At 39.0% G+C, this 12,517-nt stretch overlaps 1 protein-coding gene across 1 annotated transcript in view; it reads right to left on the reverse strand.

The window, feature by feature from the left end:
• Positions 1-814: 814 nt before the first annotated feature.
• SLC39A12 (solute carrier family 39 member 12) overlaps positions 815-12,517 on the reverse strand; it is a 256,970-nt gene continuing 245,267 nt past the window's right edge. Inside the window, exon 13 of the mRNA XM_053715702.1 lies at positions 815-1,046. Within this exon, the coding sequence (XP_053571677.1) occupies positions 918-1,046 (129 nt within the window). The 3' untranslated portion in view covers positions 815-917. The remainder of the gene's footprint in view (positions 1,047-12,517) is intronic.

Consider the following 12,517-nt stretch of genomic DNA (forward strand, 5'->3'; position numbering starts at 1 on the left):
TTATCAAGAAATACCACAACAAATTATAATAGTTAAATGCGCCCCAAATTAACAAAACACTGTAACCAAATTCGTTGTCGAGGACCACAGTGTACTTGGACCTACTGCATGACCTCATCTGTGCCTGAACATATACCTTAGTCAGTTATAAGAATGCTCTAGACCCCAATTTTAAAAGCCAGCCCTCAAAACCTTTCTAATAGATTATGTTTCTATCTGCTTTCCTATGTAAAATAGTTACTTAAGTATTATACACTTTGTACAGAACAGTAGAATGTGGTGACATAATATGTTTTTATAATTGTAGATGCAAGTACAATCTGTTAAAATAACAAAATCCTGAATAGAATGTTAGGAATTTGAGATCTTGGGGTAGATTTATCATACCCTGTGCGGAAATGATTCGCTATAGCGAATCATGTCCGCCCTGCATCACTAAATGCCAACAGCATACGCTGTTGCCATTTAACATTGCACAAGCAGTTCTGGTGAACTGCTTGTGCAATGCCACCCCCTGCAGATTTGTGGCCAATCAGTCGCTTGCAGGGGGTGTCAATTTACCTGATCGTATGTGATCAGGGGGAGTGCTGTCTTCCGCCCCAGAGCTGGCGGACGAGTTAAGGAGTAGCGGCATTAAGACCGCTGCACCTTAACTCCTGTTTCTGGCGAGTCTGAAGGCTTGCACGGAAACAGCAGCATTAGGAGCCATACGGGGCTTAATAAATCGGCCCCTTAGTTTTCAGTGGAGAGAAAGCTGTCAGCATTGTTCATCTAGAGACAACATTTCTGATATATTGGTGTCTTATTTATTTTAAAAAAAAAAGATATTAATCTCTCAAAGAATGCACAGAATGAAACAGAACACAATTATGAAAACAATGTATTAAACGTTACTTTATCAGCCCTTAGCATAAGCTTCATAGTTTAATTTTATGTTCATAAATTGCTAACAGTAAGAGGCAAAGCCATCCAAGAATCAGTCCTGTATTTTGCAGGAAAAACATCAACCATGGCCGTTGAGTCTGAATATGAGTCATTTCAGGAAGCTGGAAAAAGAAAAAGACAAATATGAATCATTTACAGTAAAGGTTGAGAACAGGCAGACATTTAGATTCAAAGGGCATTAAAGTCCCTCTGTATCAACAATGCTGTTCATGTCATAGTGATTATAAAATGTAGAAAATAAACAAACTTTTCTTGCTTCACTACAGAACACTTCAGTTATACAGCTGTATAAATTCTACCAATGAGTTGCATGCAATGAGAATTAAGTACTATGACTACGATATACTTCAAACCTCTAAACGTCTGATCTTGTGGGATTTGTCACAATTTAGGGCCTGCCTGCTGCTCCTTCTACATCTTAACCAATCAGGGCTGGTTTCCAGTGAGCAGATTCAGTCACCGCCAATGACAAACTGACTTAGCTCCACCCCTCATTTTGCAACGCCGCCCACAAAACACTGATGGGCCACAAGCCCCCCTTATCTCTCTATCCCAGAACACCTCTAGGAAATGTTGGGAGGTCATGCTGCTGGTATCTCAAAGGGTGTTATGATTTCTTTACTAATTACTATAAAAAAAATTACATTGTTGATTGTCCGAAAATAAGCTACTGATATTGATATCAATTTTTTTTTAATCTAAATATATAGGGAGATTAAATGATTAGCAAATGTAAATAACAAGAAGTAAAGCCAAGTTAGCCATAAAAAGAAAAATAAGAGCTAGAAGTGTTTGTGTTTTTTTATGCCTATATAAAGGTCTATGTTGGGTTAAATAACAAGTAACTAAATACTAATACATCGATGCTCAAATAAGCAGCTTTGCCTTCATTTATTTTTTGACTAATCTCCCTCTTCTTTCTTTAGAGAGAGATAAAACATACAAAGAGAAGCTCACTCTCAGGAACAAACAACCAGCTCAATAACATTGCTAGCTTGTTCTATGGTGATTTACCACCTGGGTGCAGCTTATTTTTAGCCCAGTAATGCTTTTCTCAGAGTAGAACTTTACTGTAGTATATCTTTCTGATCCGGCCTATTAAGTTCAGGCCAGCTCCGAAATACTAAGCAATTCCTCTCTGAACAAGACATGACAACCCCAGACCATCGAAAGCAAAATAATTGTGATGTTCTAGTAACAACACATTAATGTGTAGAGGGGTGTTAAATATATAATACATTTATTTACAATATAGACCAGCACTCCCAAACGTTTTTTTCAGCTTCTAGGGTGCTCTTTAAACAGTCTCATCTAAACCCCACAAAATATCAAGGCACTCTCCGGTATTGAAAGCAAATAATCCACTTTAATGTGACGTTTCGGGGTTTTAACCCCTTCCTCAGACCATGAAAGACATGATAATAAAACAGACTTACCCCCATATATACCCACACCGTGTTAACTCATCCTCAGCGTGTGTATAAGATTTTTCTCCTACTTGCGTAACGTTAGTTATACACACATCAGCATAACAATATACCACATCAACTGATTGGATTACCTCATATGCCTGACATGCTTTATGAGTGACCTAGAATTTATTTTAAAGGCTTAACGCACGTACAGCAGTAGGGTACTATATAATAGCCCCACACAGCTGACAGTATTCAGCACTATTAGCGTACATCTCACCATCTAGTTAACACTCATCCCGTTGTCAGTACTTGACCAAACGTACCTGTCCTCATTATGCTCAGTTATTCAATCTCACTAATAGCCCAATCCCAATCAGAAACCACCTGGAATGATCGTATTTAGTATATAGTAGGGCTGCAACTAACGATTATTTTCATAACCGATTAATCGGCCGATTATTTTTTTCGATTAATCGACTAATCGGATAAAAAGAGAATCAATAATAGTTTTCTATGTTTTAAATAAAATACACATAATGAGTGTTACAAATATAAACTTCAGACGAAAACTTTACATTAACACAACTGTTTCTTCAATTTTTAAGCAGCAGAGCACAGTTTTATTATTCAACAAAACCAAACCACAAACTGTTTGAAAAGAGGTAGAACTAGAAAGAGTTAGACTATCACTGTTAATAACATTCTGTTATTCACTCTTTCAGAAACTTTGCATTGAAATGCAAACATCTCAACATGTCCACATGCTTCTGGCTAAGGCTGGTTCTCTGTTTGCAGCTATATTTCCTGCAGCAGAGAAAAGGCTGTTGAGGTGTATAAGTAGGGTTTTGCCAATTTCACCAAAGTGTGATATTTATATTTGTTAGCTCTTCACCAATGCTAAGTGTTTTCTACCTTGGCAAGGGACCTCTCAATAAAGTAACCCTTGACTTCATTCTAGCATAAAAATATCTTGAATATCTATATGCAATGGTAAATAACCAGCTATAAGTTTAGGGGAAATATCTAGTCCGCTCTAAAAATAATGAATATATACTTATAAAGGTTGAATCTGGTACATATCATAATTTATTAAAAATATAAAAAAACAATAAAAAACAAAATCAGAAGCGCTAAGGACTGTATATCAATAACAGGAAAAAGCCTTACACATTTATTTATACAGTACATATAATCAGCAATAGCAAGCAATATGCTAATAATTGTGCAAACAGATAATAGTGCACATCAATTTAAATAACTCCCATCAAACTAGGGGCAAGGTGTAAACAACAAGCTTGGCACTATATCATGAAAAGCATAGTTCCAAATCACCAGATTTAATATAAACAATCCAAATGATGACTATTTTATCTGGGTTGCACATAAGCCAGGGGTAGTTATAAACGTATACTGTCCTGAAAAAGTGAAAAGTAGACGTCCTTTAGGCTAAGGACATAACCATAGAACACAATACCATATGCAGGAGTTCATTGGAGTGAAGCAGCTGGTGTTGTGCACAGACCAACTAATTGCAAACCAACTAATCGATTAATCGATTATGAGATTCGTTGACAACTATTTTCATAATAGATTATTATCGATTATGACGATTAGTTGTTGCAGCTCTAGTATATAGCTGTAACGCAAGAGATCACTTCTCAGCTAACTAAGTACACTTTCAAAGTGCATGTTGATTCTTAAATCAGAAGCTACCCACCATGGAATATTGAGATAAGATCCTAAACCAGAGTATACAGGGGCATTATATCATATTAGTATTTACTGCTAAAGTATGATCCTCTTCTTACCACATAATACATGGACCTTCTTACTAAGGGGACTATTGCAGATCCCATAATTACCCAGATATTAAATGGGTATGAACATAAATAACGTTACAGTGTTCCAAGATCAATATTAATGCATAAGGTAATCATTCAATACTACGTATCGGTTAAATATATATAAGCATTAATATGATTAAACCATCCATCTGAATACATTGGGTGTCAGTGGCACACCTGTAAAGCCTAGGCATGTAAATATATTGCATTGTAAATATTACATTATTATTAGCTTATCCACTAGCTAGAACACACATTTACATATTTAACCATCAGTATATAAATCCTATAGGAAACATTGTAAGTCCATATTGGTATTAAGTCCTCTAGGTACGAAAGTCTGAAGTGAGAAGATCCATCTGCTCTCTTTCTGTAGTAAGAGTCTTGCTCTATCCCCACCCCTAGATAGTGGTGGGACATGATCGATGATCATATATTTGAGTTCAGATGCAGAATGTTTGGCCATCAGCAAGTGCTTAGCGACCGGTTGATCTGCTTTGCCCATTTCTAGGGCACTTCTTATTGCACATCTGTGGTTGGCCATGCGGGTCCTAAGATCATCATTAGTTTTACCTACATAGTATTTCCCACAGCTACAGTGTAATAAATACACTACATACCTGGTAGTACAGGTTAACCGAAACCTGATGTTGAACCTCTTATTGGTCCAGGGATGTGTAAAGAATTTCCCTTGTGTTAGGTCATTGCAGGTTGTGCACCCGCTACATCTGAAGCATCCAATTTTCGTTTTTTCACAGCCAGGTTCCTGGGTTATAGCTGGCCTTGAAGTCTGGTCTCATTAGGATATCCTGTAGTAATCTTCCCCTCTTAAACCCTATCCGTGGGGCCTCGTAATTGTAGAGTTGGGGATGTTTGTCATTCTTGACTGTTTCACAGTTTTTTCTCAGGATCATCTGCGTTTCCCATTTGTCAGGGGTAAATGTGGTTACTAAAGTTAGTCTCTTCTCGTCAGTTATGTTTGGTAATTTATTTTCTATGGCCTCATCCTGGGTTAATTCCTCTAATTCTGTCATAGTGAATTGCAGATTCTTCTCATAGTACCCCCTTTTTCTGAATCTCTCATTCATGTCTAATAGCTGTTCTTTTCTTAGAGTGCTCACAGAGTTATTCCTTATCACCCTTTTGAGTTGTGATTTTGGCAGAGCTCGTTTCATGGCAGGTGGATGACAATTATCTACTCTAAGCAGAGAGTTTCTATCTGTCTCTTTGCTGTATAAGGTGGTCTTCAAGTGTTGTTCTTTCTTAAAGATTCTGAGATCCAGAAAATCTATGCTTGAATTTGAAGTTGTCATCTTGAATTTTAGATTATCAGTATTTTGATTCAGGGTATTGAACCATTCATCCAGTTCCCTTGTGTCCCTGACCAAATCAGGAACAGATCATCTATGTACCGTCAAAATGATCGGATCCTGTGATCCTTGAAACAGTCAGTTTTTAGATCTTCAAATTCAGACATATTTATTTATTTATAAAATATTTTACCAGGAAGGATACATTGAGATTTCTCTCGTTTTCAAGTATGTCCTGGGTCCACAAAACATTGCATTGATACAATAGGGTACAATAAAATTCAAAAACAATAATAATACACAATAGATGCAAAATTTTTACATAGAACAGGTAAGAAATATATAATCAACCATGACAGGTGCATTCTGTTTTGAGATATGTAGAGAGGGATCTCTTAAAGGATATTAGGCTTGGGGAAGATTTGAAAGTGTGTGGGAGGTCATTCCATAACTGTGGCGCTCGGTAGGAAAAGGAGGATCGAGCTGCTTTCTTTTTGTATTGAGGCAAGCTAAATAATGTGCTGGTACTGGATCGGAGGTTATAGGAGGATGGAAATAGCCAGGGAGAGCATTCAGCTCAGGTAGGGTGGGAGCTTCCTAGAAAGGCCCTTAAACACAAGGCAGGAAAGATGGAAGGTGCGTCTGGATTCAAGTGTCAGCCAGTTTAGTTATTTTAGCATGTCACAATGGTGGGTCTTATAGTTACATTGTAGCACAAAGCAGCAGAACGAGTTATACAATGTATTACGTTTATTAAGGTGAGTTTGCGGTGCAGGTGCGTATACTACGTCCCCATAATCCATGATAGGCATCAGCATTTGCTGTACAATCTTCTCCTTTACTGTAGGGCTGAGGCAAGATTTGTTTCTATACAGGGCACCTAATTTTGGATAAAGTTTAGATACAAGCTTTTCTAGGTGGAGGCCAAAAGATAGATTAGGGTCTAAGAACATACCCAAGTATTTGAAAGAGTGGACTGCGGTTAGCGTGCAATTGGATTTTGTTTTGATGCGTAGATGGGGATTTTGTAATTTGTGTAATTTAGGCCCAGTTCCAAAGATCATTGTGACAGTTTTGTCAGTGTTTAGGAAGAGTTTGTTTTTGAGATCCACTTTTCTACCTCTGTGAACTGGTCTTGGAGCACTGCCTCAAGCTGCGGCAGATCAGATTTGTTTGCATAGATTACCGTGTTGTCTGCGTACATGTGTACAGTTGAGGATTTGCAGACATAAGGCAAATCATTTATAAATAATGTGAATAGTAAAGGGCCGAAAATGGAACCTTGGGGAACACCACACGTGACTGGGAGAGGGAGGGAGTCACTGTTAGAAACAGAGACATATTGTGATCGATCCGATACATATGATCTAAACCAGGTTAACGGACGATCAGCAATACGAGAGTTTTTTAGTTTGAGCAGTAGTATGTTGTGGTCCACTGTGTCAAAAGCCTTAGCAAAATCAAGGAAAATAGCTCCAGTTAGGTCTCCTTGTTCCATGCCAGTTTGGATGTCGTTGCAAACTTTTAGGAGGGCAGTTGTAGTGGAGTGATTCGGTCGAAAACCTGATTGATCAGGGGTCAGATAGTTAGAAAGTTGGTAATACTCGCATAATTGCGTATGGACGCATTTTTCTAAGATTTTTGACAATACTGGGAGCAATGATATAGGGCGATAGTTAGAAACCAAGGTTAACTCCCCACTTTTATGAATAGGCACTACTCTTGCAGTTTTCCAGAGTTTAGGTATGTATCCAGACACCAAGGATTTGTTAATTAGGGTTGCGACAGGCTTAGCAATTGCCGGCGCACTGAGCTTCAACAGCATTGCTGGGATTTGATCAGGTCCAGACTGGTTTTTCATTGTTAGATTATTAAGGTGTTTCTTAACGACATTGGTGGGTACAGGTCTAAAATTGAACTTCTCTATATTGGGTCTTTGCTGTTTTAGTGGGGCCTGATCCACATTTGTAGCTTCAGGATGCGTGCCATTTATTAGTTTGTCAATCAGGGTGGTGGAGTATTTGCTACTTCTAAGGGGAGTTGCAGGTTTTGGTTATCCACATTGACAGTGGAGGGTTGGGAGTGGATTGGTGGATTTTGTAAGTTATTTATGAGTTTCCAAAACTTTCTAGGGTTAGATATGTTATTGTTCAGATTTTCACAGAAATTTTGTGCCTTAGCCAATTTTGTTTCTTTAGTGCATATATTTCGCCATTGTCTATATACACAGTATATACACATATAAAGGTTGGCATAGGATGGGGCCACATTTGACCCCATCGACGTTCCAGCAGTCTGTAAGTAATATTTCTGCTCAAATTTGAAGTCATTGAGAGTTAGACAATACTCAAGGAGTTGCAATAATACCTCGGTAGGCGGACCTACGTATGGATAGCGTTTCAGGTGTGTTCGCACTGCTGCTAGCCCCCCATAATGGGGGATCACTGTGTATAAGCTTGTTACATCCAGAGTAACCAGGATGTCATCCTCGGTCATATTCAGCTCTTCTTTGAGTAATTTGATTAATTCAATAGAGTCCAGTAGAAATGAAGGTATATTGTGGACCATAGATTGTAAATAGCTGTCCACAAACTAGCCAGTGTTTGCAATAATGATCCTCTAGCAGAGATGGTTGGGCATCCTGGTGAGTGGGTTGAATCCTTATGGACTTTTGGTAGTGTATAGATAATGGGTTTCATTGGGTGTTCAACAACTAGTCTACTGGACTCTATTGAATTAATCAAATTGCTCAAAGAAGAGCTGAATATGACCGAGGATGACATCCAGGTTACTCTGGATGTAACAAGCTATACACAATGATCCCCCATGACGGGGGGCTAGCCGCAGTGCTAACACACCTGAAACGCTATCCATACATAGGTCCGCCTACTGAGGTATTATTGCAACTCCTTGAGTATTGTCTAACTCTCAACTACTTCAAATTTGAGCAGAGATTACAGACAGCTGGAACGGTGATAGGGTCCAATGTGGCCCCATCCTATGCCAACTTTTATATGTCTGAATTTGAAGATCTAAAAACTAATCTGTTCCTGATTTGGTCAGGGACACAAGGGGATTTGGAGGAATGGTTCAATACCCTGAATCAAACTACTAATAATCTAAAATTCAAGATGACCTTCAAATTCAAGCATAGATTTTCTGGATCTCAGAATCTTTAAGAAAGAACAACACTTGGAGACCTCCTTATACAGCAAAGAGACGTATAGAAACTCTCTGCTTAGAGCAGATAATTGTCATCCACCTGCCTTGAAACAAGCTCTGCCAAAATCACAACTCAAAAGGGTGATAAGGAATAACTCTGTGAGCACTCTAAGAAAAGAACAGCTATTAGACATGAATGAGAGATTCAGAAATAGGGGGTACTATGAGAAGAATCTGCAATCCACTATGACAGAATTAGAGGAATTAACCCAGGATGATGCCTTCAAAAAGAAATTACCAAATGTAACTGACGAGAAGAGACTAACTTTTGTAACCACATTTACCCCTGACAAATGGGAAACGCAGATGAGCCTGAGAAAAAACTGGGAAACAGTCAAGAGTGATAAACATCTCCCACTCTACAAATGTGAGGCCCCACGGATAGGGTATAAGAGGGGAAGATCACTAAGGGATATCCTAATGAGACCAGACTTCAAGGCCAGCTGTAACCCAGGAACCTGGTTGGGAAAACCGAAAATTGGATACTTTAGATGTAGCGGGTGCACAACCTGCAATGACCTAACACAAGGGAAATTCTTTACACATCCCTGGACCAATAAGAGGTTCAACATCAGGTTTCGGTTAACCTGCGCTACCAGGTATGTAGTGTATTTGTTACACTGTAGCTGTGGGAAGTACTATGTAGGTAAAACTAATGATGATCTTAGGACCCGCATGGCCAATCACAGATGTGCAATAAGAAGTGCCCTAGAAACGGGCAAAGCAGATCAGCCGGTCGCTAAGCTCTTCCTGATGGCCAAACATTCTGCATTTGAACTCAAATATATGATCATCGATCATGTCCCACCACTATCTAGGGGTGGGGATAGAGCAAGACTCTTACTACAGAAAGAGAGCAGATGGATCTTCTCACTTCAGACTTTGGTACCTAGAGGACTTAATACCAATATGTACTTACAATGTTTCCTATAGGATTGATATACTGATGGTTAAATATGTAAATGTGTGTTCTAGCTAGTGGATAAGCTATTAATAATGTAATACAGGTGGCCCTCGGTTTACAACGGTTAAATTTGCACCGTTTCAGAATAACAACCTTTTTTTCAATCATGTGACTGCTATTGAAAAGCATTGAGAAGAAGTGCATTGATTAAAATAGCCAGTAGGTGGAGCTGTCCACTTGTGTTGCAGCAAAGATATGCAAGCCAAGCAAGCTGAAATTAATAAGTTTAACCAGACCTGAGCTATCGAGCAGCTTGCAAAAGAACAAGATCTTCCTGTCTATAAATCAGTCCAGATTGGAATGCTTAGAAAGAACTGTTTGCAGAAAAATGCAAGTAAATTCTGTGTTTTGTGATTATTTTATTAGGTTTATAATGCTGTTTAGTATTTAAAGTCTTCATTTCAAAGATTTAAAAATAATGTATGTCAGATCCTTCCTTTTTTCTCTGCTCACTGCCCCTTTAATGAATGCACCTGCCTATTTAAGACACACCTTTGCCTCTCTTCTATGCTGGATTATCTGCAATTCTCAGTGAACTGTGTGTGAAACTGAGCCAATCCGGCTCCACCTAATTTCCCCAGCATCTCAGAGCGGCACTCTCGCTCTCGCTACTAACCGCAGCTTGTACTTTCAGCTTGTCTCAGACCAGTATCGGCTGCTACCCGCTGACGTCATCAGCTACCGCCTGGAGCCATTCTCACACAGCTCCACGCTGCAAGCCGCAAACCTCCGCGGTCTCTCATATAACTTTGCACACCTCTGTTTCCAGGACTGATTAACAGGTCGTATGTTTACCAATACTATTACTTGATACCTTATATCTCATTCGCTTCAGTATCTACCTTGATCAATATCTCACTGAATATCTGGACAGTATTATTGCATGAACCTGAACTTTAATCCTGCCTAATTAGTTTACTGCAGACTACAGTGTTTGTAGGATAAAACTATCTAGCTGGCAAATATTAATACAGATAGGTTAACGTAGCAAAAGTCATATTTTGTTAACCAACCTGTAACACTATACATATTTTTTGTCAATTCCTATAATAATTGCTATAAGAAATCCTGTATGTTTCACTTCCCATAGTGAACAAACAAACAAGAAATATAATTATAACAGTATAATCCAGCATCTAAATACAGGTATAGCACTATGGATATGACAGTAATTGCAAACCAAATTGCCACTTTAACTCAACGTATGGATTCTGTAAATTTAACTCTCAGAGATGTGCAAACTGAAAATCAGGTGCTCAAAGATTGCCTTAGAGATATGTATACTACTAAAACTGCACATTCAGAAGCACATCCTGAACCACAGGTGTCTTTTCCTGACAAGTTTAGTGGTAATAGAGCAATGTTTAAGGAATTTAGAAATGCTTGTCTTTTGATGTTTGAACTAAAACCCAGAACTTATAGCACTGATAGAATTAAGGTGTTGACTTCACCACGGCACCTATTCTTAAATTCCCAGACCCAGATTTACAATTTATTGTAGAGGTTGATGCGTCGGATTATGCTCTGGGGGCAGTGTTGTCACAGAAACAATCTCTTACTGATGTGATGCATCCTGTCGCCTATCTTTCCAGGCTCATGCTACCAGCTGAACGAAATTACCCCATAGGGGAAAAGGAATTACTGGCCATCAAAACTGCATTTGAGCAATGGCGACATCTATTAGAGGGAGCTTTACACCCTATTATCGTTATTACAGATCACAAAAATTTACAATATTTACAACAAAGTAGGACTCTCTCCTCCAGACAACTCCGCTGGAATCTCTATTTCTCACGATTCAATTATCTCATCACCTACAGGCCTGGTAGTCGAAACGGCAAAGCTGACGCCCTCTCCCGCAAAGACATTAGACCGCTTAATGTGGAAACCCCGTCTACAGTTATTCCCTCATCAAACTTTTTAGGTCTACTCGTTCATAAAGATCCTCAGTTCCAGAAAGCTCAAAATCAGGATTCCACAAAACCAACTCATCTTCTGCAAAGAAATCCAGATGGTTTATATTACCATGGTAAACATCTATACATACCACCTCAGTATAGAATTTCTCTTCTACGAGCTCATCATGATTCCCCACTCACGGGACATTTAGGCATACAAAAAACTCTAGAGCTACTTAAGCGTAATTACTGGTGGCCAACTATGCTTTCCTCTGTAGAAGATTATATTTCAAATTGTGGTATTTGTGCCACGTGTAAACCCTCACATCAATCTCCGATGGGACTTCTACAACCATATCCAGTTCCAGAAACCCCTTGGACTCATCTCGCAATGGATTTTATTGTCGATCTACCAAAATCTTTGTCCTACACCTCCATTTTTGTAGTAGTTGATCTACTAACAAAAATGGCGCATTTCATACCAGCTATAGGAGTACCCACTGCACAACAAACTTGCGACTTGTTTATCAGGAATGTTGTTAGATTACATGGGTTGCCTATGGTACTCCTTTCGGACAGAGGATCACAATTCACCTCTCGGTTTTGGAGACATTTATGTAATACTCTACAAGTAACTCAAAAGCTCACAACTTCGTATCATCCACAAACGAATGGACAGGCAGAGCGCACCAATCAGTGGTTGGAGCAGTACCTCCGCTGCTTTTGCTCCAACCAACAGGATCAATGGGCTGACCATCTAGCTCTGGCAGAATTCGCCTACAACAACGCTAAGAATTCTTCAACTGGCTTTAGCCCTTTCTTTCTCAATCATGGACTCCATCCCAGAATCAGCTTCCTTCCTTATGCACCATCTCCCTGTCCTAAAGTCAACGACACTGTGAATGACATCTCCCAGACC

The sequence above is a fragment of the Bombina bombina genome, chromosome 5 (assembly GCF_027579735.1).
Source record: "Bombina bombina isolate aBomBom1 chromosome 5, aBomBom1.pri, whole genome shotgun sequence".
Classification (NCBI taxonomy): domain Eukaryota; kingdom Metazoa; phylum Chordata; class Amphibia; order Anura; family Bombinatoridae; genus Bombina; species Bombina bombina.